This window comes from Falco cherrug, chromosome 14 (assembly GCF_023634085.1).
Source record: "Falco cherrug isolate bFalChe1 chromosome 14, bFalChe1.pri, whole genome shotgun sequence".
NCBI lineage: Eukaryota > Metazoa > Chordata > Aves > Falconiformes > Falconidae > Falco > Falco cherrug.
The window spans coordinates 968,928-996,299 of record NC_073710.1 but is presented as its reverse complement, the minus strand read 5'-3'; the positions used below and the strand labels follow the sequence as shown (position 1 = coordinate 996,299).

General features: G+C 56.0%; 2 protein-coding genes across 2 annotated transcripts in view; both read right to left on the bottom strand.

The window, feature by feature from the left end:
* Positions 1 to 94: 94 nt before the first annotated feature.
* Positions 95 to 6,745, bottom strand: LOC114017994 (hydrocephalus-inducing protein homolog). Its single transcript, XM_055726938.1, has 9 exons — positions 6,667 to 6,745; positions 6,319 to 6,614; positions 5,559 to 5,710; positions 4,408 to 4,600; positions 3,758 to 3,866; positions 2,909 to 3,172; positions 2,182 to 2,327; positions 1,623 to 1,844; positions 95 to 442 (listed from the first exon to the last, which is right to left on the bottom strand). The coding sequence occupies exons 1-9, from the start codon at positions 6,743 to 6,745 to the stop codon at positions 287 to 289; spliced, it is 1,617 nt and encodes a 538-aa protein (XP_055582913.1). The 3' UTR covers positions 95 to 286.
* LOC106631623 (hydrocephalus-inducing protein homolog) overlaps positions 6,594 to 27,372 on the bottom strand; it is a 39,144-nt gene continuing 18,365 nt past the window's right edge. Inside the window, exons 12-38 of the mRNA XM_055726934.1 lie at positions 26,856 to 26,992; positions 25,888 to 26,015; positions 25,614 to 25,802; positions 25,066 to 25,215; positions 23,753 to 23,992; positions 23,309 to 23,477; positions 21,987 to 22,157; positions 21,188 to 21,361; positions 19,819 to 20,027; positions 19,246 to 19,398; positions 18,747 to 18,930; positions 18,118 to 18,259; positions 17,093 to 17,252; positions 15,715 to 16,341; positions 15,048 to 15,221; positions 14,519 to 14,721; positions 14,158 to 14,340; positions 13,794 to 13,913; positions 12,290 to 12,449; positions 12,013 to 12,185; positions 11,303 to 11,501; positions 10,349 to 10,448; positions 9,373 to 9,472; positions 8,708 to 8,876; positions 8,189 to 8,427; positions 7,751 to 7,865; positions 6,594 to 7,109 (exon numbers count right to left, since the gene is read on the bottom strand). Of these exons, the coding sequence (XP_055582909.1) occupies positions 6,834 to 7,109; positions 7,751 to 7,865; positions 8,189 to 8,427; positions 8,708 to 8,876; positions 9,373 to 9,472; positions 10,349 to 10,448; positions 11,303 to 11,501; positions 12,013 to 12,185; positions 12,290 to 12,449; positions 13,794 to 13,913; positions 14,158 to 14,340; positions 14,519 to 14,721; positions 15,048 to 15,221; positions 15,715 to 16,341; positions 17,093 to 17,252; positions 18,118 to 18,259; positions 18,747 to 18,930; positions 19,246 to 19,398; positions 19,819 to 20,027; positions 21,188 to 21,361; positions 21,987 to 22,157; positions 23,309 to 23,477; positions 23,753 to 23,992; positions 25,066 to 25,215; positions 25,614 to 25,802; positions 25,888 to 26,015; positions 26,856 to 26,992 (5,044 nt within the window). The 3' untranslated portion in view covers positions 6,594 to 6,833. The remainder of the gene's footprint in view (positions 7,110 to 7,750; positions 7,866 to 8,188; positions 8,428 to 8,707; positions 8,877 to 9,372; positions 9,473 to 10,348; positions 10,449 to 11,302; positions 11,502 to 12,012; positions 12,186 to 12,289; positions 12,450 to 13,793; positions 13,914 to 14,157; positions 14,341 to 14,518; positions 14,722 to 15,047; positions 15,222 to 15,714; positions 16,342 to 17,092; positions 17,253 to 18,117; positions 18,260 to 18,746; positions 18,931 to 19,245; positions 19,399 to 19,818; positions 20,028 to 21,187; positions 21,362 to 21,986; positions 22,158 to 23,308; positions 23,478 to 23,752; positions 23,993 to 25,065; positions 25,216 to 25,613; positions 25,803 to 25,887; positions 26,016 to 26,855; positions 26,993 to 27,372) is intronic.

Below are 27,372 nucleotides of genomic sequence, written 5' to 3'. Positions count from 1 at the left end.
GCAGCACACACACCCCTGCCCCCAGCCCCTGCCAGGGCTAATCACCCAGTTAGAAATTAGAAGAGGTTTATTAAGTGGCCAAGCAATAAACACGTCAGTGTTTATTTTTTTGCCTTTATTGGCACTTTATTGCCTTTATTTTCACCGGACCACGAGTAGAAGGAGAAGCAGAGTCCACCAGAGAGCACGGCACGGCTCCGGCGAAGCAGGCACCGGGTCAGCCCTGGGCAAAGGCAGCTCCCACGCACGGGTCCCTGCCTGGCCTCTGGCTCTCACGTGAATGTCCTCATCTGGAAGAGCAAGGTCTCCTTGAACTTCCTTGAATCGTGTCCGTATCCAGCTTGAGCTCAGCGTAGTCGACAACAGCACTGAGGCAAAGCTCCACCTCACGGCTGCTCTCCTCCAGGACAGTGTGAGCTGGTTCTGGGTCTGTCTCGATCACCTCCAAACAGGAAAGGGAAGAATCACTGAGCAGAGCCTAGAAAGCCCGGCTGAGCAAGAGGAGGCTTTTGGCCTCCAAGATCAGCCACGTACAGGGGCTAGAAAGGACCATTCCCATTTATTTCCCCAGGAAGGTGACAAAATTTAACTCTTCCATTACAGTGTTTGTTTCTACCGACTGAACACCATAATCACCACCATGACTGGGAATACACCCGTGGGGACAAAGACTAGGTCATAGGTACCTGTCCCTGTGTTTCAACCCTGTAGAGTGTCAGACCTTTTTCATGGCCCGCTACAGATCCAGCAGGCCTCTAAATTAGGATTAAGTTCCCCTGTGGGAGGTCTGTGGATGGAGAACCCCAAGACTGAACCAAACCAGAAAGCACCTTTTCCCTCTTGTCTTAGCGGGAGGTGCTTTCCAGACACCATGTGTGGGGCAACAGCCACGCTGGTGAGGGCTGGGGACGGGCATTTTGGAATGGGGACGAACTCACTAGGAAAGCCTCCGACTGCTGCTGCTGCTGTGTTTTGTGTGGTTTACAGGTCTTAAAAAGGCTCAGAAACGAGGGAAGAACCGTCACTCCAGGTACGTGTGTGGGGCAGTTTCTGGAGCGATGCTTCTCCAGACTGCTGCACGACTGCCACGCAGCGCCCGGGCTGCTCCACAATGAGACATCCCACACAACATGGGCACCACCACCAAAATCTCTATCGGTGTAGGCAGAGCTGACAGCTCACCCACCATGTGCCGGTGGGCTGGCCAGCGCACACAGAAGAGCACTAGTGTGGCTCTCCACTCCAAAACAAGAGTCAGAGTGCAGTGCCTTAAACTCCTTGTTGGTGAAATGCACTGAATTCGATGAAGAAATTTTAACACCACAAAACGTGATAAAATCATAAAATGTGCCCTCCCGTTCAACACAGGTTGCAACACTTCAGCTTTTGGCAGAGGCCGGTAGTTTGCACGTGGCTAAACGTGTGTTGTCAAAAGACCTCCCCATTTTGTGTTGGTGTCACAGGTCACTGCATCTGCCTCTCCCCCAAAACGCACTGCGGGTGAACCTCACGGATGGATTAAACGTCAGGAGGACGCAGGAGCTGCTCAGCCAGCAGAGATGGTGGCCTGCCAGGGTTTTTTTGTAGCAGCTCCGTTAGCTTTTCCTGTTTGCATTTCTTACCTTCTTCTTCACAGGCCACGTGGCTCCTGGGCCCCTCATGGTGGTATCCACCCACTTGATGGTGCGCAGGCAGTCATCCCAGTCTTTAATCTGCTCCGGCGGCAGCGGGAAGGTGATCCTAGCCACCTTGCACTTCACAGGGTGCATTTTGAAGGTGACCGCGACATCCGATTTCAAGGTCACTGTGATGGCCTTAGCACAGCCAGCATGGAGGTGTCCCACCTAGGGAGAACCAGAGAGCCAAGACCAAACTGGAATCACTAGCAAGGGCAGGACTGACAGCAAAGAGATCGATGTGGTGAGCAGCTGTGCCAGGAATCTGCCTCTTACTGTGTATTCATCTGAGGTTTGACAGAGGAAAATACAAAAGATGCCACCTCCTGTAACACTGAGCCTTTTCTGTGGGGTTGACAGCCCCATGCCAGCTAAGCCAGGGATTGCAGATCCTTTGTGGCACTGAAACAGGCTCTCACCGGTACGTGGTGACTCCCTGCCAGCTCCTGGGAACCCGCCGGGCAGGGCTGGAGCAATGGGAAAAGGCAGAGCCATCCAAACTCACCTTGGGGGAGAAGTGAAATGGGGTGTCTGCCAGCCACTCAAACCGCATCGCCTCCGTCCTGCTGCGGTTGGTGATGGTGAAGGTCACACTGTAGGGTTTCCCGATGTGACAGTCCCCGAACGGGATGTGATTCACTCTGGCAGCTGCTAGGAATGAGAGCAGGAGGTCTCAGTGTGCCTGAGGTCCATCCACCCCCCTCACATCCACAGAGACAGGCGTGGCCAACTCTTCCTTGCTCCGAGCCTTCCTCCCTGGGGAGATGCAGTTCCTCATCCTACCGCTTCCATGGAAACACCCTGCCACATCCCTAAACCCGTGGCTGTGGCTGTGCAGAGCCACGCAGCACAGCATGCACTGCCCCTCTGCACAGAGCCAGCACGCTCCCAGACCGCCAGGTCAGGGGGTGACAGCACAGGCTGCGTGTATCGAGGGCACAAATCATTAGGCACAGGCTTCATCTCCATAGCACACCATGGGCTGGCAGCCCTCCTTTTGGAGATACTCAGCTGAACGTGGGTATCTCTGACCCTTCCCTGCTAGCCTGCAAGCTTCTCCCTTGACAGAAGATCTTCTCTTCTGCTCTCAAGCTGCCTCTTAAGCCTCTGCAGGCTACAAAAGGCAGCAGGATCTGGCTGCTGAAGCTGGACCGCAGGTGCGCGGCACAGGGTGAGCAGAAACGTCTGTTTTCCTGTTCCTTGATCCACCTGGGCAGCCTTTCCTCTCTTACCCTCAATTACGTCTTCCTCTAGATTGCCCTCAGCATTCTCCTCCTCCTCACTGTCTGCCACCAGTCCGTGGATGTTATCTAGCATGAAGTCATCCTCGTAGCCTTCGCCCACCAGCTGAATGTCGGTCTCCTCATACGGGTTGTTCACCACTGACAGGTGGATCCTGCCTTCCACACGTTGGGCCAGGGTGGGTTTGAAAAGCACGTCAAACTCTGCTAATTCCCCACGGAGCAGGACCAGGAGAGCGGTGTGAGGCTTTCTCTCTGCACAGCAATGAAATCAGCGACAAGTGATACAGCTGTACCGCTGAAATATTTCCGTGGGGCGTAAGGGGTTGAAACCCAGCTGCCTCCAAGCACAGGTTCTCCCACCAATGGTGCCAGACCATCCTCATATGTTCACAAGGCTACGACAGCACCACGCGTATCACTGCTGAAGTGTCTTAAACACAGGTTAACACCCAGCGCTCACTCAAACTGCAGTCAGTCAGCTCCTGCCACACGTAAAGCTGAGCCAAAGAATGGGTTTGGCTTCTGTTGGCTGGCTGTGGGCTCAGGGGCTGCCTCCATTCAGGCTGCTACTCCCACACGCAGCAAAGACCTCAGATGGTCCGTTGAAGTGGTAATAGCCCCCCGCAACTCAACCCACCATGTCCAGAGGAACAGAAAAAACTTCCAACCACTTTCTAGGAGGAAGCCCTGTGCAGAGTCCACATGAAAAGCTGGGGGTACAGAGAGCCCCAGCAAAGAAACAACATCTAACATTTGGCGGCTGCTTGGCCAAACCAAGAGCAGGGCACACATTTCTCCCCTGTGTGGATGACCGCGCTTCACACTGACAGGATTTACCTCCTGCAGGAGAGTCCTCCTTCACGCCCCCAGCTTGGTAGACGCATTGTGTGGTGGGCCTGGCTTTCAAGAAGAAAACTCCCGCTTCATCCAACAGGTCTATCGTCAACTGAGAAAAAGGAACACAGAGCATAACCACACTGGTGTGGGTACAGGGTGACACGTGGGTTGGCACCGTACTGGTGCTGGTCCAGCACGGGGCATCCAGCATGCGTCCCCGCTTCAAACACAGCTCGTAGCTAAACTTACAAAGTTCAAGTAAAACTAGACAGAAAAAAGAAGTGTTCAGAGGCGTTGGGATACAAAAGTAATGAACAGAATTTTTCATTCAAGTGTAGTAAAATGGGATCAAATACAATCTAATGCAACTAGGACATCACACGTGCCCACCCGAGAATCAAAGCGTGAGAAAAGAGATGGGGGGAAAACACCCCACCAACTTTCTTGCATTGTATTTGACTGAAAAGGATAGGCTGGTCAGAAAAATCGCATTTCCAAGAGGAACTCTCCTCCCGGAAATTACAAGTCAGTCATTTGCTTAAAAAGAATTTCTGAGAGCTGTTTCCAGGTCTGCCATGCTTCCTGGGACCTTTTCTCCACGAGACAAGCACTTGTTCCCAGACCAGAGCATTCCCTGAGCAGGTCCTCACCTGGACAGGTAGGGTGCCACCATTACGAAGGACCAGAGGGAGTTTTTGTGAATCACCCAGCAACAGCTTCTTAAAGACCAGCAGAGGGGTCCCTCTCTTACTGTGAAGTACCGGGCGCAGGACTGTCACCCGAGGCAGAGTCCCATCTCCACTGACACGGAAGGTCAGGCTTTGCGCTTTAATTGCTGCAGGGCTGCAGGAAAGGCAGAGGAGAAATCATGACGGCCGGCACTAACCAATTTCCCACCTGGCAAGCAACAAAGCAGGGGCCACCCACTGCATTTTCCCTGGCTGGTGCTCCTGTACCCCACGACACAGGTCTCCTCCACCCCCCTTCTCCCAGTCCGATCAGGGCCATTCACAAGAGCTCTGAAGAGCCAGAGCCTTCCAGAGTAGCATTTAAAGAACATGTCACTGAATCGAATCACGCAGCACAGCAGGTAAATAATGAGGCGACAGGTGAGACACGGCAAATTCACTGGCTGCGATGATATGAGACACATGTAAAAAGCATGAGCGCAGCATGGAAATAGTATAAAAGCAAGAAGGGAAAAACAAATAGCACCATCAGTAATGATTATTTCCAAGGACGCTAAAAAAGGAATTGCGTACTAGAGCAGAAAGCTGACTTGTCCTGACTCAGCCACTAAACGGCTGGGGAAGAGCCGGTCAGGGCCCTGGTACGCACGTCCCAGGACAGGGGAACTGGGCTCCTCTTTTAAAAGGGCTCCAGTCGCTCCTTTGACAGAGAATAGCTTAACATACCCCAGGTAATCACATACAATCATCTCATTTTCACAGAAACAAGGAGGAAATAATGCACGCTGGCTGGCTGGCACAGAAACGGCTTCATCTAAACCTTTGTCCTTGGAAAGCCCCAGCTCAACAGTCGCACATCTCCATTTCTTTCTGATTCACTAACTCCCAGTTGGCTGCCAAATGCTGCACTGTCTTCACAGTCACTCGAGGCTAAGCTATAACCCCTTCTCCTTCTACTCTGTCTAGTAGTTACCGCCTCCTCTATTCTCTAATGCCAAGCACTCTGCCTAAGGCTACTGAGAGCATCAGGGTTAACAAGAGGTCGGGGTCCTCCCAGAGGAGGGGCAGCCATCAGGCAGGTCCCCCCGCCCAGATTTCACAGGGGGAGTTACCTCGCCAGGACACCGAGGGAAGCCTCAAAAGTGCACTGGTAGCTCCGCATCATCTGTGGAGTGAAGGTCACCGTAGCAAAGGCGTGGGAGCAGCTGGGCACGCACATCCGAACGGGATCCACCTTGAAAATGTCACTGATGGGGCTGTGAAACTTGGGGGAACCCACAGAGCCCTGTTAGGAGGAAACATCCTTCAGTGTTTTTACGCAGTCTTATTCTTATAGGCGTCACCGGGAACAGCCCCAGACAGCGTGTCTCCCTTCCTGCTTGCCCCGGGCAGGCTCCTTCCATCGCAGGGGGTGACTCCAAAGCGGTGCTGACCTTGCACAGGGAGCCCAGGAGCACAAAAGCTGGCTTCGAGCACTGGGCAGCCACCCCAGCACACAAGGGAGGGGGGCACTGCACGGAAACCCCGCGACTAACCTCAAACTGGCCTTTAAAGAGAAGGAAAAGGCCAGGGAGCCTGAGGGAATGGTCTGCTTTGAGCCCAGGCACGTCAGGCCAGTAAAGGCCCCCTCCGAGCGGGCTTCCAAGAGATGTGCAGAAGGGTTTGGGTCTCCCACCAAAGACCCAGAGCGGCGAGACAAAGCCTTGCTTGAGACGTGCCAAATTCAGAACTGCCACCCTGGCACTGCTGCTCCCCCCTGCAGCCTGACCTGCACGGAGCTGGACTAGTGCGGGCAAGAGGAAGCAGCGAGTCTGGAGAACAAGGCAGCGCAGCCTGTAAAGAGCAACGGTCACCTTGGCCTCTTGTTCTTACCTCACCGGCGATGGGTTTGATGGAAAGGACCACATTGCAGGGGACTTTGTTGACATTGTGGATCTTGAAGCGAGCTGTGGCCCGGTGCCCAACCCGAACGTCGGTGAAGATAAACTTGTTCTCATCTCTGACATACACACCCTTGTCTCGCACCGTCTGCGGGGTCTGGCAGAGGTTGACGTTGCTGCAGATTCGGTGCTCCTCAAAGATGGACTCGATGTCATCAAATACTGCGAGCAGAGCAGAGGGAGGGCTGAATGCTGAATTCCTGCTGAGTTTCTCGGGACCCTGCTGGCCTCTCGGAAGGCTTGATAAACCCTTTTTGCCCAGGTCACTGCAAAACCCAGCCTTGGGCGGGGAGTCGGCTGCGAGGATGGAGCTCAGTCCCAGTCAAGGAGTATTGCTTTCCTTTTATCCTTCCATGCATCCCTCCCAGCCTCTCCCCGCTGGCTGACTTGAAAAGAACTGGAACCTCTGAGGATTTTAGGGTTTAGCTTCAAGGTCAGGGCGCCTCTCTAACCAAGCAGTAAGTTCAGGTGCTGACCAGCAGCAGGTCTGGCTGCGGGAACCTGTGGACGGGGCGTACCTGGGAGGCAGGACTCAGCCAGCAGGGTATAGGGGATGCCGAGGGGATTGTCCTGGGGGTCTCTGTCGCTGATATCGATGCGCAGGTGCTCCTCGCACGTCCCCAGTGATTCCGCAGAGCAATCCACCGTGATCATCTGCTGGCCCCCAGGAGGGATGGAACCAAAGCCAGGGTACACCGTGAACATGCCTAGAGTGATGCAAGCCTGCAGAAAGAGTCCCAGGAGAGGCTGATGTCCAGCAGCCCAGCCTTGAGCATCCCCAGCAAGGAGTACGCCACTGCTCAACCTCCAGCCAGGCCGAGCCCCCAGTCCCAGGGCAGGGAGGGATGACTCCACGGCCCAGAGGCAGCCCCAGGAGGAGAGGGACAAGCCAGGAGGAGCCGCAGGCCTGTCCTGGCTGGCACAGAGGAAGGAGTTTGGGTGTAAAAGGTGAAGGTGCTAGCTGGGATCCTCCAGCCTCAGGGGTAAAACAGGAGAGCAGAAATAACTGTGAGAAGTGATGGGAGGGAAGAGAGGGACTGGGAAGACGAAAACACAAGGTCATCTGGTATCTATGGACTGGGACTTCAAACAGGAACGTGCCCACATCTGTGGTATTCACAGACCTATTTTGGCTAGCAGCCACCAAACACGGGACCTGCTCCTCTCTCTTGACCCCACAACTCCAAGTCTGAGCCAGAGCACGGGACTGTCAGTGCAACTGAGCAGCTCCTGCCTCTGCTTGTGGCTGGGAGATGACAGACCTCCATCATGCAGACCATGTCCCATCCCATGGTGATGAGCCCCCATCAGCGTCCTCCCACAGCACCCACAGCAGTGTGTCTTGGGGAGCGGGAGCCACCCACCTGCATGAAGGGGTTGGCAACCTTCTGCAGCGAGCGCTTGCTTTTCTTGGCTGAGGAAGTCCTTTGGTGTAAGTTCTCACTCTTGTCAGAGTGGGCAGATTTCATTTGACATCCACTAAGAGGAGAAAGCAGAAACATCCATCATGCTGAGCCCCCGCCCCATCTTCCTCTGAAGCCAAAGCTGACCTTCCCCTCCCCACAGAGGAAAGCCTCCCTGCCCCTCGCAGCCCCCGGCGGCACCTCCTGCAGCTTACGGACAGCTCAGCTGTATCACCAGCTTTGCCCGACACACGGGGACACTGAGGCACTTTTCCACTCCCTGTTCACAAGCTGGCGACGTGAACTGGACAATAACCCAGGTGTCTGGGCTGCCTGTCACACACCAGCCACGCTGTCGTGCCTCCTCAGGCAGGGCAGGTGGTGCAGGTCTTCTCTCACCTTTTCTCTTGCAATCTGGATGCGTCCTGGTCTGCTCGGTAGATGAGAAATTTAAAGTCAAGGCTGCCTTTGTTCTCCAGCATGAAGGTGCAGGTTTTCCTGCTGCCCTTCACCATGGCACCGAAGTTGATGAGCGAGGCGGGGTGAATGCTGTACTTGCTGAACACAGCTTTTGCCGACACCCTCACTGGGATGACGGCGACGGTCTCGCCTCCTCCGCAGATGCTGGGCTCCATCACCTGCAGCCAGAGGAGGGCTTGGTAAAACCAGCAAAGAGGCCAGCCTTTGGCTCTGTTCCCTGATCCCATCCCAGGTCCCAATCAGCTCATCCTCCCTGTTTCAACGCCTCCTCCAGCGCCAGACTTTCAGCTCTGCTTAGGAAGCATCACAAATGTTTTCTGAGACATTGCTGTCACCTACGAGAATTACCCAGCTAAAAGCCCTCCTTCCAGAAGGCACCTGTCCTGCTCACGCTCCCAAGACGTGCTGTGCCACCACTGCCTGGCTGGGGCAGCTCACCTGGTAGTGCAGGATGGGTTTGTCCTCGATACTCATTTCCGTCTTGGGGTGGAAGAACACCTGGACCTGCACAGGGCGCCCGGAGGCAGCCAGCAGGCCCTTCTGCGGCTGGATAGCGAAGTGGCTTGCCAGGTCTGGTATGGTGGTGCCTGCAGCCTTCAGCTGGAAACTGGGGAGAAAGGGAAGGAACAAAGACCTCTGCAGTTAAAACCACAAGTGCCACCGGCACAGCCAGGACTTGACATAAGACCATAAAAAAATTAAAAGGGAAAGAGTCCAGCTCTGCTTGGGGAATCTCAGATCTTGACAGAGTGCAGACCATCACGAGTGTTGCAAACGAACCTCGACACCCAATTTTCTCATCCCCTCCTTTAAAGAGTCATAAAGAGAAAGGAGCTGCCCCTCAGAGGAAGGCAATGGATCTCAGCAGTGAGTGGCTTCAATTTCAGGGTCTCTCCTTCTGGTTCCTGCTCAGCTGTGAAGGACTGCTGGTGTGGGGCTGCACTCTCTCTTAAAGCCTTTGAGATTAGGGAGCCCGGGCTTTTTATTTAACCAGACCACGAGGCAGCCAGCACGGGAAGCGGTTCTAGCCAAGGGCAGGAGGAGAAGGCAGGCCTGGGCAGATGGTGGCACCACGCGTTCACAGACCAGGCAGCTGGACCCACCTGTACGCAATCTCATACTTCCCCTTGTTCCTCAGAGTCAGCACTTGCTTTGCATCATCCAGGACTTTCAGGACTCCAAAATCCACGGTGCCACCTGCACCTGCAGAAAACCCGCAGAGCCAGGCAAGAAACGGGGAGTATTAGTGAGCTGCTACAGACCACACCAAGTGACAAGACAGATATTTCAACACTTCCAGGCGAATTTCAATTGGCCTCTCAATACTGAAATGGGGCTTATAAGAAAGGTGGGGACAGGTGTTTCCGGGGGGGCTGTAGTGACAGGACAGGGGGCAATGGCTTTGAACTGGAGGAGGGGAGAATTACATTAGCTGTTGGGAAGAAATTCTTCACTGTGAGGGTGGCGAGGCACTGGCAGAGGCTGCCCGAGCAGCTGTGGCTGCCCCACTCAAGGCCAGGTTGGACGGGGCTTGGGGCAACCTGGACTAGTGGAAGGTGTTCCTGCCCATGGCAGGGGGGTTGGGACAAGACAATCTTTGAGGTCCTTTCCAACCCAAACTGTTCTATGACACTTGGAGTTCTCAGGCAGCCCCAAACCCTTCTCAGCAAGTTTCCATTCTTGGAAATTTTCTTTAGCTACTTTGCTGCCCTTGCTGTTCTTACTCGGAGAGTATCTGCAGGGTTTAGCAGGTGAGGAGCTGGGTTTCTGCCTTCTTGCTTCCAAGCACTGATCCGACAACTTTATGTGCCCTGCTGAGCCCTCAGGAGCTGCCAATTGCTCGCTCACATCGCTGTTGTTTCTAAGCCCCCAGACCAACCTGCACACTGCAAAGCTCAGGGGCGAGAGACTCGAGGCTGGCTGTGCCCTGACAGCCCTTCACTCCACTCAACTTGCAGGATACGCGCTTTATGTGACCGGGCCACGCTTGCATGCTACCCCATCCCAAGCGCTTTGGTTGCTCACCTGCCAAGGCAAGGCAACACACCCAGACTGCTTTGTTTTGGGGCATTCACTGACCTTTAGGAATGTCGATGACTGGAGCAACATCATAGCCCTCTGCAGAAATGCGGATATTTTCAGCCTGGACAATCCCCAGGATGTTTTCTGCATCTGAAACCTGAGGCAGCAAGAAACGAACACTGCTTAGACCGTTCTCTTAAATTCTTTTGGTAGACAACGTACGAGTCCTTGTCTCTGCTAGCTGCTTCCACCATGGCCTACCCTGCTTGACAAGCACTTGTGGATTCCCAAACTCTCCCAACCTGCTCATCTCACGGGCTGACCCAGCGAGATGCTGCTGCAGTAAGAAGCCCTGCCAGCCCAGCTCGGCACTCCTTCAGCAGGGAGTGCTGCCGCGGAAGCACCCGGGGAGACACAGCGATGGAAAAACAACCTCAAGAAGTGTGAGGTGTCCCAGAGCAGGTGGCATTGATCCTCAACCCTCTCCTCTTCAATCACCCAGCATCCTCACTGAAGTGCAGCCCCCAAACCAGGGGGAACAAAACCCCAGGGTGACAGCTTGTTGCTCTCTGTTAAGAGCCCCGGACAGGCTCCAGCATGGGCGCAGGGAGCACGCCGAGGTCTGGACAGCCGAACAACAGCATTCAACCACGCACAGCGGCAAGGTGGCTGTAACGTGCGCTCAGGACACAGCGCCTGGTTGTCTGGGCTGACGCAGATGCTCAGGGATGCACCATGTGCTCTGGTGAACCCAGGCTGAGGCAGCAGAAGTTGGGGTCACAGCAGCCTTGTGTCCCTCAGGTGCAGCTCTTCCTGGCCCAGCAGCACACATGCCCCCTGAAGCTCAGCTATAAGAGCAAGTTCCTTGCTGCTAAGGGCCTGCCCCCCCGGCGATGAAAGGAACCTCAGGAAGGCTCATCCTTTGTCCCCCTCTTTGCAGGGAACCCTTCAAGCACAGCCTCCACCCCGAAGATCACGTTGCCCTGCCAGGGAGGGCACAGTCCCCCTCACCTCCAGTCGGATCTTCTTCTTAATGTTGAGAGCCTTTGTGGGCTTGAAATACAGATGCACGTCAAACTCCGTGCGTGGACCAACGATGCCCTCGCATTGTGACACGGAGAAGTCCTCGCCCAGGTTTTCCAGCCCACAGAGCCGCCAGGCCACAGGCAGCAGGGTGCTGTTTCGCAGGACCAGGGTCTTGCTGTCCTCCCTGCAGAGGCGGAAAGACACCCTGCACCAGCTGCTCGATGGTCAGGGTAGGCCTTGCAATTGAATGCATCTTGGAGCAGCCCTATGCATTAGTTTATATATCTATCTTTATCTATACACATCCAGTATTTATAGTATCCATAACATTAGTTAAATGTTTTCTCTGTTTCACAAGTCTCAGAGGTGAGGTCCTGGGGAAGGGCTGGGTGCTAACGGTGTATCCAACAGAAGGGACATAAGGAGGAGCAACTGCACTGCTCTCCGAACCAGCAGACGAGATACAAATGAATCAAGATGCCCATTGCACCACGTTGCTGGGGGCTACAGAGCTTGTGGCTGTCCTGGGAGAACCAAGCCAGCAAGGAACGGTGAGCGAGAGACCGGGAACTGCTGGGAGAAAGAGGGACGCCAGCCCAACATCCAGCCTGAAGGGCCATGCAGCCAGCCAGAGAGGCTGAAGGGGAGCTCACCGACAGCACCCGCCCCAGCAGAGGGGCCGTGGGATGACTGACCTGTGCAGAAGCAGCCTGTTGAAATGCACGTGCTCGGGGCTGACCCCCAGCTCCACCTGCACCCCCTGGCAGCACAGGGGGAAGACCACTGGCTCCGGGTTCTCCTTAATGCAGCAGACGAGCTTGTCTTCCACCAGACCAGCTGAAGTGGGGTACGCCCAAATGCTCAGCTTCTAGCCCCGTCCCCGAAACCAGAAATGCAGAAGACCGCTCAGTGAGCAGGAGGAATGGCTCCTGGGCACTTACACCAGTGCCTGCCCTACCTGCTGTCCCCTACCTGCTTCTCGTTTGGTTTCAGCCTCATGCTAGGAGGTTCTACAAGGAACGTGTCCGCCTTGAGATCGCGCTCAAAGGAGAAATGCGCCTCTACTTCCAAGGGGGTGACGTTGAGGATGGTTATCGTCTCACAGTTGCTAGGATAGTCCAGCGCCTTGTACCTGTCCACAAAAGGGGAAAAGGCTGCAGAGGAGACCATCGCCTTCATCCCACACCAAGGAAAGCGTCGTGTCCTGGCAGCGGGAGGCTGCACTGCAAGACCATGTTCCAACAAGCAGGCCAAGAAAAAGGATCATTTTCAGGGGCACACTGGATGCTATGTGTGTCCATCCTTGCGTTACTTTGATGTCCACCCCTGTACTTGGTGCCTCCAGCCCAGACACGTGATGATGCACAGGCCACTTAAAGAGCATTTTACAAAATAGAAATTCAAAGACACCTGGAAAACCAGAGGTACTGCAGGCACATGGGTTCTCCCCCTCTTTGTTGGGTTTCCTTCCCTGCAGGGTATAAAGAAATGCTCTTGGAAAGAGCTTTTAAAAATAGTTTAGCTTTTGTCTTCCAAAACAGTCACGAGATTGCCTTGTATTTCACAGGTTAGCTCAAGGTCTGAGGGAAGGAAATAGAGAGGATTCATTCCCAAGAGGAATGCTGAATTTAAAAAACGTCCCTTCCCTCGGGTATGGAGCAGATTTTGGAGTTAAAGGGTTAAAAAGCGCAAACAGAAACCCAAGGCTACGCATCAGCCTGGCTAAAGATCCTCTTTTGGTTTCTGAACTGTTTTGATTTCATTTGCTTGGGTTGTCAAAATACCACTAGCTCTCCAGAGCTCCCATGAAGAGGAGAACTTAATTTCTAATATTGAAAAAAAAAAAGCTATGTTAAAAATAGAAAATGCGCCAGAAGCTACAATGGCAACTTTTTCAGGCAGACTTTGTCCAGCATTGAGGACAGGGAAACAGAATTTCCATTCTCATTCCTCTGCAGATCCCCCGCGCCCCCATATCGGCAGGTCGAATCATAAGGCCTTACTAATATTACAAATGGAATGAATGTTTTACAAAACCATCAGCAGAATAATTGCTTGTTCAGTCCACCTGTAGAGCTCAAAGCACTTTAAAAAAACACCATAAAGTTCATTTCATAGGTGGCGAAGCTGAGATGTGGCGGGGGGACACAAGCTGCTCCAAGTGACCTTCAGGCTGGAAGCAGCACATGGCTCTGGCCACCACGGCACCCACCAGGGAGGAAGATCAGCTCCGTCTCTCCCCTGCTCCTCCAGGACTCACTTGCCCATCATCTGCTCAAGTTCACACATCTGTGGCCCTTCAGCCCCCTGCATCTCCCAGGCAGGTCTCCACCTGGGCCTGCCCTGAATTGTGCCTCTGGGACGGCTCGTCCCCAGACGTGTCCGTGACAGCACGAGGCCCTGGAGGTGCCATCCCAACGTCCCATGCTGCGCAGGCAGCGCATCAGGATGCTCGCTCAGGGCGGGGAGCACGTACCAGTCTCTTGACTTCCCACACAGCAGCGGTCCAAAGTGGAAGACACCCGTCTCCGTGACATACTGCTTGAAGACAATGTCGTCGTCTGCCTTGCTCTTCCTTCGGTGGGGAAACACCAGCCTGGGCAGAGAAAACAGGGAATGAGGAGCCGTGAGATGCTCCAAGTAGAAAACCTGGTCAGAAAGCCATAACCCTTACTGGTGGCTGCGGTACCAGTATTCCCAGCTCCAGGCATGGGACAAGATGCTGGGCGGCTCAGGCAGCACGCTCTGCCCGAGCCAGAAGGTCACCGGGGTACAAGGGGCAGCCCTGGCTCTGAGCCCAGGGGGGAGCAGCGTGGGAGGCTCCCAGGGGCAAGCCTTACCGTGGGTCTTGGCTGATGGTGGGGTACAGGCAGGTGCCCCTGCAGGGCAGCTGGTACAGTCGCTTTGTCCCCAGGATCTCGAAACGCAGCGTCTGCTCAAACTGGCCCAGCACCGTGGAGCTGAAGTGGACCTTCAGTTCCACCTCGCCGCGGGCAGGCACTATCCACCGGCAGCTGCTCAGCCTGGCAGTTAAAGAGGGGGCTTCAGACACGGCTAATGAGCAAACAAGACAAGGAGGAGGGCTGTGGACTTGCCATCCCACGGAGGCACCAACAGAGGGGCCCTGAGGAGCTGGGGATGACAGACCTCACTTGGCAGGGTGGCCGCAAAGCAGAGCGATCTCCTCAGCCCTCAGCTCACCTGACATGTCTCGGCAGGGATGGGACCGTGTCCTCGCCGCTTTGGTGCGCCCCAGGAGAAGATGTGGGTGCTTCCCTGTTCAGCCTCTGGAGACATCTCCTGCCCTGACCGGAGCTCTGCTTCTCCCTCGCAGCCTCCCAGCTGCCCGCAGCTTTCTCCTTGCTCAACTGGCTCCTCACAGGGGCGACCTGCTCCTCTCGGGTCTGAGCCACAAGGGGAGGGAGAAAACAGAGAGGTGAGACCTGCCCCGAGACATCCCCCTCCTGGAAAGCAAGCTGTGGGTTTGTTAACAATTAGGGGAAGCACTAAATAAACAACCGCATCTGCCCAGGGACTTGGTCTTCCTCATCAGGTTTTGTTTTGCCTACAACACTCTCGTTGCCCAGGACCTCAAGGCAAGGTGAGGGTTTGAGGTGGTTTTTTAAACCGTTATTCTCATCTTACAGACATCACAGTGATCCTTCCCCACCCACCCTTCCTGCCCTGGCACCTTCACTTCGGGCACAACGGGGGCATCCACGAGACTTACGGCAGCATTCTTGTCTTCTTCTGCAGTGGCGCCTTCTGGCACAACAAAGACGAAGTGCTTGAGGGCTTCTCCTGCTGCAGGGGCCGTCCGCTCTGCCGGGTAGTGGATCACGGAGTAGAAAGCAGTAGGGGGAATGGGAAGCCCGGAGGGACCCAGTCCAAGGCTATCCAGGACCTAAAGCGTAAGAGAAAACCCTGTTTGTACTCCTGTCACCTTCATCCTCACACTCACTCCTTAAAGGCACGGAGCTTTCGGCAATGTGGTGGGTTTTTTTTTATATGGGGCACAGTGCTTCTTCATGCCCAGTGGAGTGGGCAGGCTCCAGAGCAGTGCCAGGACCTACAAGTGGGACGTAGAGAGAGAAACTTCTCCCTGGAGTGACTCAGCTGAAGGAAACCTGGGCTGCCCTGCCCTGGGACCATTTGCAATGATTTCCAGGCTGGGAAATTCTCTGAACAGACGGGATGCTTGTACAGAGAGCACTCCTGCTTCCCACCCACCTGAGGGATGGTGAGAACCTCCCCCAGCCATGGGGCTGCTGTGGAGCCACTGTGGAACATCATCGGTGGCCTGGACAAGGCTCTGTGCCATTGTCACCTGGTGGGACACGATGCACCAGGGCCCAGGAGCACGGCAGGCTCAGCCTCCGAGCCTCACAGGGCTTTACCTGCTCTGCCGCTGGCAGCTCGCTGCTCTCCAGGATCTTCCTAGTCACATCTTCTGAGCCCAGCACCTGGATGTCCAAGCAGGGCACCCCGACACCCTGGCCTCTGGCTGACCCTTTTGCACCTTCCCCTTCCAGCTGAGGTATTCTGGCATCCTCAAGAGCCTTCAGTTTTGCCAGATGCTCTTTCTCCAGCCTTTCCTGATGCTCCTCTCTGTCCCTCCGGCTCCTGGGGCTGGATGCGTGCTGGGGCTGCTCTTCTGCTGGGTGCCGTGCGTCCTCGTGGCTCAGGGGGAACAGCAGGATACCCTGAACCCTGTCCCAGGATGACAAAATATGCGCAACATCCTTCTGCGACGTCTTGTAGATATTAAACCTCAGGGCCAAGTTCTCGCTGTCACTCTGGGCCTCATTTTTGGTTTCGCCCTCTTCCAGGTCTGTGGGGCATGCAGCTGCTGCCAGGTGGGCATCCATCAGGGTGACCTTGCTCTGCTTTTGCTCATCTTCCTTTGTGCAACGTGCAACAGAGCCCGGGTGCTTCCTTACAGATCGTGTCTTGACAGCCCCCTTGGCGACCTCCGACCTGTCGCTGCTAGATGTGTTGGTGTTGCTGGTGGGACTGCTCACGCCCTGGGCAGGAAGAGCAGAAAAAAGCAGTGAGCATTTCAAAGCACCGGCTCAAGCGCTGTAGGACACCAATGATCTTTACAGTAGCACCCCAAACCTCCTTCGAGACCTGTGCTAGGCACCCTACAAACCCCAGTTCAGAACAGAGCTGGTACCCGGTTTAGCTCAACAAACCAAACTCTTCAGTGTCAGACTGATGAGGAGTCCTGCAAACCAGCTGAGGAACAGAACAGGTTCCCAACCCAAGCAGAGAACTTAAGACACCTCCTTACTCCCGTGCAGTCCTCTGAGTTCATTTCTGGTGCGCTGAGCATCCCTGTGGCTGGCTGATTCTTTGCAGAGTCTGCCTGCTAATGAATACCTAAGGCCTGGGGGCATCTCCTGCCAGACATGTAGAAAAAGACCCCACATCCCAGACAGATCATGGCTCACAGGTGTAAGTCACAGGCAGAGTGGGAAGAAACGCTGGACTAAAACTACCTAGGGCTTCAGTAGTCAATATGTGGAGTTACATGAAGCCAGGACTCAAAGGCAGCATGATCTTAGTAGAGCAGCTCTAGCAGCAAACCCATGGGAAGACACCCCGGTGCAGCAGCAGCACGACCAGACCCCGGTGGTTGTTTCCCAGCACAGCCCCACATGTTGCTCCTGCCAGGTGCTCGTCCCCAGCACTGCGTGGGGCTCCCTGGGGCACGGCGCAGCTCCGTAGGAAGGTCCCCAGGGCTTTCAGTCATTTCTGTAAACAACCACGCACCTGCCTGACACCAGGCCGGCTTTCCCTCCTCAAAGCATTCTCTTGGCCTTTTCCAGTCTTTCTCTTCCCCTGCTCAGAATTCTTCAGCTCTTCCTCCTTCAAGCGTTCCAGCTCCTGCCGATGCTTTTCCTCCAGCTCTCGAGCTAGCTGCTCCATCTCCCTTCAGCAAGCCAAACAGAAAACATGCCCGAGAGTCACCACCAGAAGCCTGGGCTTGCCGCCATCCCAGCTGGTCCTGCACTTCATTCCCTGACCCTGAGGCCAGGCAGAACCGTTAGGCCATCTCTGTGGACCTCCCTCAGCCTGGGGAGGCTGGGAATATCCCAAGTGAGGAGAGGTGGGAGGGGACCTCCAGGGCCAGCCAAACCTCAGCCTTGCTTCATAAGGTCAGCCTGGGCTGAACGACGTGCGGAAACACACGCTCGCTTTAAGCAGGTCCCCCTCCCAGTTTCAGACTTAGCCTGTGCATCCTCCTCAACCCCTGCGGCCTCCCCTCCTGGGCTGCTCTGCTGGATCAGAGCTTCTCCCAGGCTGACCTGCTGCTGCAGCTGAGGGTGAGCCCAAGAGCCACCAGCTTCTATGGCCAGTGTCGCTCAGGAAGGAAAAACCTGGGAGATCAGCAAGGACTTCCCCTACGGCAGGACTGGTATCTAAACCAAGCCAGCATGGCTGCGCCTCACACCAAGCCACACCACAACCCCTCTGGTGTGGGGAAGAAGGGGGGTGAAGATGAGAATCAACATAATTAACTTAGAGACACTTCTAAGAGCAGCGGTCAGGCAAGCCCAGAGCCCAGGTCCCGGCAGCCACCGTCTAAACCCGCGGGCTCTCCGCTCAGCTGGAGAGAAGATGTTCTCTCCCGGGAGGAGGGGCCTTCCTCTGCTGGGAACCTGGGGGGTGGAACTGCCCTCTTGGAACAGACACTTTCGGGCCTTCGCCCCGTGACCCCTCTGAGCTCAACCGAGGTCTCCGGAGCAGGAAAACCCTGCAGAGGCACCCTCCTGGGGAGTTACAGGCGCACAGACCTCTGCCTCCTCTCGCGCTGGACTTGGCGTATCTTGTTATGAAGCTGAATTTTCTGCTCCGCACTGAGGGCATCATACTCATCCTCGTCCATCTCCCAGAGACGTTCTCTCTCCCTGCGGGCAGCTTCTTCCTGCTCCCGTCCTTCAGCCAAGACCAGAGGAGAAACCATTAGCAGAGCTTGCTGTTGGGGGTGAGCTGCCAGGATTCACAGCTGTGTCCCGAGCCAGCCGATCATCCTGCCAGGAGATGCTGGGGAGCTCACAGCCCTGCTCCAAAATTCAGATCAGCCCCTGAACTGTCAACAGTTCACGGCGAGTTCCCGCGCCTTGCCTGGCTCCTGCGCACCAGCGCTGCGGGCAGCTGCTGCTGCTGCTTCGGTACTGAGCCACAACAGCTGGCACTTGTGCCCAGGCTTTCACGGTAGAGACCAAGGGAAGTCTTCCCAGCCTCAGCTCTGCTCTGCTGCATTTTAAGCGACTGTGAGCTGAGCACTGGCTACGCCCAGGCAGAAGGTGGAAGGATTAATAAGACCACTTCTTACAAGCTCTGCTGGTAACCCAGATACACACAGATAAGGGCTGAGTGCTTAACAGGGAAGATTTGAGAGGTGTGGAGATGAAAGTCTCACCTTCCTGCTCTTTTGCAGATGTCTCCCAGGCTTTAAAGGACACATAATCCTGGAACAGGTTCACAACGTAGATGTGAGGCCGACTTCCGACAGCTTTGAGCAGGCAGAGGAGAGCAGATGCCATGTTGTGCGCAAAGAGGGTTTCCAGGCCACCGAACACCACGCCCTGGTAGCAGTCACTCAGCTGCGAATAAAGTTGAAAAGGAACAGCTTTTCTAGCCAGCTGTGGCACAACGGGGCTCTCAGCCAGTCAGTAAATGTCCACTGTCAGCAGATGTCAAAGGACACCAGCCATCGTTGTGTCCAGCGCATCAGCCCAGACGAGCTCTGATCTTTCCCCACGTTCTGCCACCTTGGGGCATCTGCAGCTTCCCCCAAGGATCCCTGTGTGCAGCTCGGGGCTCCTCTGAGGGCAGATACAGACCTCCTCTCCAAACTGCCCCGCTGCCTGTCTCTCTGGAGCAGGAACGCAGCATCTGCCCCCACCCCACCCACGTACCTGGAGCCTTTCGGAGAGGATGGCCACCAGCAAGTCCTCGGGCAGCACGCAGCTCAGACAGCCCAGCCCTCCCTCTGTGCTGCCACCGATGCTCAGCCATCGCTGCGCAGGGACGCAGGGAAGGGGAGGGTGGAGATGAGAAATGGAGGAGCCCTGCAATGTTGAACGCCACAAGAAAAGTAAACCACTTGGGTAACCCCTGAACAGTTCCAACTGCTGGGCTTGCAGCCAGGGTTTTCCACTAGCGGGAGGCTCAAACCAACCCTGCAGGCCAGCAGCTCCAGAGGACAACCCTGGAGGACACATCCCGTGGCTTGCAAGCCCCCGGCACAGCATCCCGCAGCTTTGCCCACTGCCTGCGGCCACATTAGCCAGGACTGCACTTTGCCAACAAACTGTTGAGGCCCAGTCGAGATTTCTGCCAGAGCACAGGGGTTTGTTCCCACCCCAAGCATGCCCAGCTGGCGCTCTGCACCACACACCCACACACCAGCCCCCACTCTAAGCAGCCCCTTTGCTTCTCAGAGGCAACAGAAAGGACCCAGGCATTAACCAGCGCAGATCATGCTTCACCTGGCAGCTTGTCGAATCCCTTCGATGCCGTTCCCGGGATTGGGACGCACGGCCATCCGCCTTCCTCTTGCTTGCTGCAGTGCTCACTCTGCTTCGAGAACTCGGGGACTGCAGGCTGCCGTCCTCCCCAGAGCTGGACTGGCGCAGCACTGAGCTGTGCCCGGCCTTGGCGCGGCACTGCACGCTGAGAGAGACATCTGCATTGTGACCTGCAGAGGGGACAGATGGCTCAGCGGGGCTGGTGATGGGTGCTGCGGGGAGCAAGCGGGCACCTTCCACCCCTGGCAGGGACACAGCACTTGTCCCCCAGCCTGCTGGGCACTAGCAGCGCTGCTCTCCAGAAGCAGCTCCTGCCCTGCTTCCCTTACTAGCACAATAAAGCTGAGAGAGGACGGAAAAGCCAGAGAGTTTGTCGTGCACGGCCCTGTGTCCCTCCTTAATAAACATGCACACAGGTGACACTTTGCACAGCAGCTCCCCTACGGATCAAGCCAAAGATTCGTCCCCCAGCACCATCATTTTCCTGCCTTGCACCCATCCTGCCTTCTCCCGTGGAGACTGTAACGAGCAGCCCTGCCCCAGCAGCATCACCCATCTCCACGGAAGCTAAACCCTCTGCCTGGGATAACCCCACCTGGCACCCAGAGCCTTTTCCCTTCCACCAGCTCCCAACCACCCAGGTTCAAAGCTGAGCAATGCAAAACGTCCCCCGCCAAGGCCAGGGTCTGGCCTCACCCTGCAGAGCTCAGGGCAACAACTGCCCAGGAAAGTTTCCCCAAAGTCTCCAGTCTCACATGGAGCACAGCACAGCACGCGCCAGCTCTGCAACCTGACAGTGTCAGTATGGGGGGGGGGGGGGGGGGGGGGGGAATACATCTCCAGAGAAAAGAGCTCATCTGCAGTGCGTCTCATCCAAAACTCCTCCAGGAGGTTATTCTTCCCTTCCTCTCATGTCTGTGAAGCCACACTCACAGTCAGTCACCTAGAGCTTAATGAGCCACTTCAGAGGGTTATTCCTTGTTCAAGTGGGCAGCAGTTCTGCCTGATGGCCACAGGGAGCAAGCTGGATTCAGCTCTGAGGAAGTGTTTTTATAAAGCTCTGAGAAAGGTACGGGTGTGCTTCACCACTCCCAGAAAAAGGAACGTGTGTCAAGAAGCCCAGAGGCAGTAAAAATGCCTTTGTCTGACCCCTCAAAACAGAGCTGCTTAATCACCCGAGCTGTGTTATGAAATGGCTCTGCATTTCTACACACTTGCACCCGTGCTCCCCAAGAGACCCAAGGGCTGCCAAACTCCTCTGGAGCAAGCAGAAGCAGGTGGCCGTGGTGGGTTTCCAAAGCGCCGCTCTGCGCCCAGTGTTCCTCCTTACCCTCATCCTCTGTCTCCTTGTGGCTCTGCTCAGCGGCAGCCCTGACGCACAGCTCCCGGGCACGGAGCCCTGCCGCGCTGCTCCCGTCAGAGATGGCTTCTGTCACCACGGCGTCGATGGACAAGCAGGCAGCGCCGTAATATTTGGACAGAGCGACCGCTGCCGCTGTCTTTCCTTGAGAGAGAGAGGAAGGCGGCTTGGTGACATTTGCAGGTGAAGCATTCTCAGGGACAGGCTCTGGAAAGCCCCCCCAGAGGCTTTGCAGGTTTCAAGGACAGTCAGAAAGCACACATCCCTTTAGGGGACACCACGAGGGAGGCAGCTTCAGCACGGTCAGAAGCGCTGAACTCCAGAGGCAGGTGGATCGCCTCCACCTCCGGTTCAGCCCAGGACTCTGTCCCTTGTGGTGTGACCTCAGCCCTGGGCCAGGACATTGTTTCGAGCCCTGTCCCTCCACCACCGTTCGCTACCCTGTGCTGGTGGGTGCCAGCTGGGCACAGTCTGGGGGTCAGCACGGGCTAGGGGCTGCTCCCATGAGGAAACACGGGCACTAGGCAATGTGGTCCCATGCAGCAAGAGGGACATGGCCACCCCGTCTGGGGGGACAAGAGCCTAGCTATACGGACACAAGATGAGCCACACCACTGGCACCAGCTAGGCAAAGGCCTGGGGACTGTTTCATGGACCAGCAGAGCTGTGGCTTGCCTCACTTCGCTTCAACTGGCTGACCAAGCACCACGGCCCACCAGGATAAGTCTCTCCTGCTTCCCGCTCTCCTTGCAGCCAACAGCTCACGTGCCTGTCCGAGGTGCCCCATGGACGATGATGACGATCCCTCTGCGGTTTCCGCCTGTGCGCCCTTCTGCAGGGATATCGATGCCCAGGTGGCGGGCGAGGGCCCTATGGACAGGGCTGTCGGCCAGCCCTCCCGCAGCCTCCTTGCTGCTGCTGGTGCTCTGCTGGTGCTCTGCTGTGTAGAACCAGGTAGAAAAGTCAGCCTCCTGCCTCCCTGTGACCCTGATCGCCCTCCCCATCCCCTCAGATCCTGGGAGAGGAGACTGCTGAAAGCAATGTCACAGCCCAGATCTCATCGTGCCTGTCCTCGAGGCTCGCGCAGATCCAGCTGCTGGTGAAGGGGCCTGTTCAGAGCACAGTAAGTGGGGTGGCAGGAGGAGGAAAGAGCATCTGGCAACACCCAAGAGGCCCGGGCCACATCTTCCATGAACCCTCCCCACGGTCCTCATGGGAGTTTGGTCCCGGGTCCTGGTGCCTAAGGGGGGGGGGACAGGTGCAACTGGGCATTGGGAACAGTCCCGAGGGAGATGGCACCAGGCTGCAGTGAAGCAATGGAGGTGGCACTGAAGTCCACCGCTGGGGCCCTTTTGCCACAATGGACAAAATAGGTGAAGAGTTTCAGGTTACCACCCGTCCCGCGTCTTTCCTTAACACCTTCCTCCTCCTCTTCCCCACATTCGGATTCTGAATTCACCCTGTTGGACTGGCTTTCATCGAAAAGGGAGGGCGGAACGACCGAGCTACGGGGTGAGGTGCTGCAAACAACCCCAGCGGAGTGCTTTCTGCCCCCATCTGACAGGTGCCAGGCACCTTCAGAGCTGGCCGAGGAGGAAGGACGTGGGGAAGGAATGGCAACCTGCTCTTGGCCATTCCCACTTTGCAGGGCCACAAGCAAAAGCAAAAATCTCCTAAGGAGGGAGACTCCCAAGGCACCGAGGAGCCTGTCCAGGGATATTCTGAGCTTGTGCTTGTGTTGCCGGGAAGGAACAAATCTAAACCAGCTCGTTAGATTAGGCTTGGTCCTACAGGCTGAAGAACTCATCTGAGCCTGCTCTTTGTGGCTGAGGGACACAAGGGGACACCCTGATGATTTCCCCAGTGTGTGGCAGTAAGATATGAGCTTGCTTTAGCTGCACTCAGGGCTGCAAGAGGATGCGTGTTACAAGCCACAGGTTTTCACCTGGCAATTCCTCCACCAAGCTGGGGAACAGGCGGCTGCTAAAAGCACGGGCTTTCCGTGGAGAACGAGGTCATGGAGAACTCAGGGTACGCAGCCTGGACTCCCTGCAGTGTCCACACTCAGGACAGACCATGCCAAACCCTCACCCTTGTCCTGGTCCGCTGGGTCCCCAGTCTTGGGCTTTGCTTGATCATCCTGCAGCTTCTTCTGGTCCTGAGAGTACTCCAGCACCTCTGGGGGCAGCTTCTCACCCGGGCCACGCAGAGGCAGCAACAAGGTGTTGCGGCTGTCGTAGTCCTTCAGCATGCGCAGGACCTGTGCGCGGAGGGAAGAGAAACCACATACAGGAGGGGTTTCTTGACCACACGAACACACTGCCCAGCCAACCGATCTTTCTCCCTCATGCCTTCCTCCCAACACGGACTACCCAAGCACCCCCCTCGGCCTGGCAGCAGAGCTGGCTGCCCCTCAAGTGCCGCCAGGCTGTGCCCTGGGGACTGCCTCCATCTCCCTGGCGCAAGCCCGGGAATGCCACCACAGCGCTGTGAAGCTACGGCAGCACGCACACGGGGACCAGACTTCCCGCTCACCTGCTCCTCCTCAAGGTACTGCTGGTCAAACTCCAGCGAGTAAAACTCGATGGGAAACTCGCACGGGTTCTTCACCACCACTGTCCCCTCCGCCCCACGGCTGTATGGCAGCACCGGTCCCAGCTCAAGCACTGGGGGGCTGAACTCCAGCTGCGGCTCCAGACCTTGCCCCGAGACCTGCAGCTGGAGGTGCTGGCTGCTCTGGCAAATGTTAATCTTCAGCTTCCTTCTGTAGGACTTCTGAAAAGAGAGAAGCACAGAAAGGTCCTGCACGAAGTCCCAGGTGACAAGGGCCTGGAATTCAACCCTTGCCCCAAGGTCAGCGGTGTCATCGGTACCTCTAAGGTGAATGGAAAACAGGTATTTAATTATAGCAGAGGCTGCAGCACCTGCATGCTGGCTCCGGGTAACTGGGATGGATCCTGGGTGAGGTGTAACTGGCTGTTTGGTGTCAGATCTGAAACAGTCTGTCACACGTTTTCACCCAGTCACGAGGGAGCGCAGTGCTCGTGAGAAAGGTCCTCGGGGTTACGCTGCCCAGACACAGCTGTGGCACTGCTGCATCAGGCAAACACCAGCCACGCAAGAGGCAGATGAGCTCCCGCTGGCTAGAAATAAGGGTCATCTTCTCTGCTCAGCGTTTGGCTCTGGCCAAAGCCCAACACAAGCTGGTTGCATCCCAGCTAGCAATTATACCGTCCCTGGGACTGTTCCCAGGCATGGAAGCACTTGTGTCCATGCTGTCACACACTGCCAGCTTCCAAGTCACTGTGGCCACATGCAAACTGCCTTTGGGAATGCTCCATCGCTTAAGCTGACTCCCAGACCGCGTGGGAACACGCAGGTAGGTTGGGCCAGAGCCACAGGGACTGCTGGCAGCGTACCGCTACAGGTGACAGTCCCGCCGTGCCCAGGAAGGTGTCTGGCGGCTGTTTTGTCTGCTGGTACCGGCAGCAGGATTAGCCCAGGTTGGCCCCTCCAGGGTTGTCCCCTGCGAGCATGCCAGCTGCTCTGCGCCGGGGCGTTGCAGCCTGCAGATATGCCCACACCAGGTGGAAGATGAGGGGAAACAGGTGGATTCCTCCACGTGCCGAGAGGGAGCCACACCGCCGAGCCTGGATGCTCCCTGTGCAACTCCCCGTGGGGATTCCAAAGCGCTTCTCAGAAGTGCGCGCTACAGGGGAAACTGGGGCACAGTGGGTACGGGGCTGGCAGAAAGCTCCATGCGGAGGCCAGACCTCATCCCCTGCGCTGGGCTCTCATTTCCACACTGCCCTGCCAGACCTCCGCGGGGTGACACCTGCCAATCTCACCTCTTCCACGGGTGAAAACCTGACTCGCATGTTGCATCGCTGTCCGGGAGCAAGGGTTCCGGCCGAGGGCAGTGCCTCAAAGACACGGGGCTTGGCTTCCAACTCCTGCAGCAGCTTCCGACGCATGCTCGCTGGCAAGCATTTGTCCACCTGGGCACAGAAACCAGTCATGTGAGGTGGCCTTTGTGGGGACAGACTCTTGGTTCCTGCCGTGCTCTGAGATACTGTCACGGTGCGGAGAGCACCCACGTCCAAACCAGACATGGCCACCATAACCTGGTGGCACCATAAATGGGAGCAAAGATGTGTAGGCAGGGCAGGCAGATGGGGAGGCACTGTCCTCAGAGGAGGAATGGGTGAAGATGGCAGAGAAGTGAAGCATCAGCTAATGAACAGGTCCAGGCGAAGCAGCCTTGCTCCGTACCCTCAGAAGCTTCCTCAGCCCAGCTGTAGCCCAAGCGCCCAGGCAGCCACAGGGGCAGAAAGAGCAAGAGAGGCAAAGAAAACCCAACCAAGAAGTTACGTGTCACACGTTGTCTGTGCTTTACCTTAACAGGCTCATGCACGGTGACGAACCATTGACAGGGGACCTGGAGCTGATTGTGGAGCTGGACAGTTTCTTCCCGGCACTGCCCACACTGGACAGCGGAGAACTCCAGCCTGTCCCTGGAGAGGCAGAGGGACGGCACAGTCACGTCAGCACGGAGGCGGACATGGAACGTGGGGCCACCTGCTACCTAGTGAAGGACAGAACATCCAGCTGAGAGACCAGGTGACATCTGCTGCCGTGTCCAGCCTGCTGCCTGCCCCAATAGGTGGTACCTTGATGGGCAGGAGCACATCCACCTCTCCCAGTGGCAGGTTGGCGCTTTGTGGGTCAAAGCGCACTCTGAATGTCTTAGTCCTGCAGCAGAGCAGGCACTTCAGATGGTCCAGATCCACGCTGAAACCTTGAACAGATGAAAATAAAGCAGCTGAGATACATCTCATGCCGCTTGTGTGTCACAAGCACGTTAAGGCCACGCGGGTGTCCTGGCTGGCAGCTCTGCGAAAGACCCCCTTGTATCCCCGGAGAAGCCTGCTGCTCTTTCTCCCTTGTCACCGCCCAAGGAGAAAGCGTTTTTGCAGCCAGAATCCAAGGTCCACATGGTAAAAATGAAACCCATCAGCTGAGCTTCAGCAATTCCTTCCTTGGGCATCTCAGGGAAGGAGGCACAGACCTCCCCAAAGGAGAATTTCCAACGAAGGTTCCCCCATGCTGCGGTGTTCCCTGGACAACAACTTAGAGAAGACACCTGACCACCCCCCAGACACAGCAAATCACCGTTTGATGGGACACAGCCTTGCCTCAGGGCCTGTCGTGGAAGCCTGTTTTGATACACCAGAGGATCTCACAGGCTCTTTTCTCAATAAAGGCTCAACTGAAGGGCTATGACATCATGAAGTCTAAACAAAGCACTTCCAAACCACAAAGGGTCCCGTCCGTTTGCAACACGAGCCCACAGAGAGCACAAAACCTCGGCTGTCACTCATGGTAGCCAAGAGCAGAAGATGATGAGAGGTGACCAAGGTGATCAGCCCACCTAGTCCCTGAAATGAGGTGTCAGGGTAGTCCCAGGCAGACCAGGTCTCTGGGCACTGCTGGCCAGGAGAATTCAGGCTCTAAAGCACCGAGCGGGGGCAGTCAGGAAGAAAAAAGCTGTACAAACAGGCACTCAACACCCCCACACACACCCAGTGGCTTAAGCTCATCTGTCAAGCCCACGGGAAGTCCCTCCAGCACTGGTTACCTGTGCCACACAAGACACGTCTATCGGCGAGGAAGGACACAGGCAACCGCCCGGGGTTGGTGATCTTCACAAGGTGTGTGCGGACGGTACCAGGAATGACACAGCCAAAGTCCAGGATGTACTCAGGCAGCTGAACTCTGAAAGGAATAGAGACATTCCTTAAACCACAGCCCGGCTACATTTCCAAGTGGACAGAAGACACAAATAAAGTGGGTATTTGCTGCTGTAAAAACCCAGCTCAAGCCTGTGAAAGCCAAGGCCTGACCACCTGGTAGTAACACTTTGGTAAGTCACGGAGGGTGCAGGTCCTAGGTTTTATCAGCTACCAACGGGACCTCAACATAAAATTGTGTTTAACTGGTCGCAGCTCCTCGGCTACAAAGAGCCACTGTGGCTAAGTCCACCAGACCTCCACTGGCCTCAGTGGAACTGCTAACCTGGTGTACAGCCCAAGCCTGAAATCACTTCGGACCTTGCAATGAGATTTGCCTGCACAGGCAATCTTCCCTGCTCTGCA

Excerpts from the sequence above, each read along its gene's own strand:
- LOC114017994 (XM_055726938.1), bottom strand. The coding sequence starts at position 6,745 with ATGCATGGAAGGATAAAAGGAAAGCAATACTCCTTGACTGGGACTGAG. Across the intron at positions 4,601-5,558 it reads TCCCTCGGTGTCCTGGCGAG|CCCTGCAGCAATTAAAGCGC; the intron begins GTAACTCCCCCT and ends CCTTTCCTGCAG. Across the intron at positions 3,867-4,407 it reads GTGGCACCCTACCTGTCCAG|TTGACGATAGACCTGTTGGA; the intron begins GTGAGGACCTGC and ends CCTTTTTCTCAG.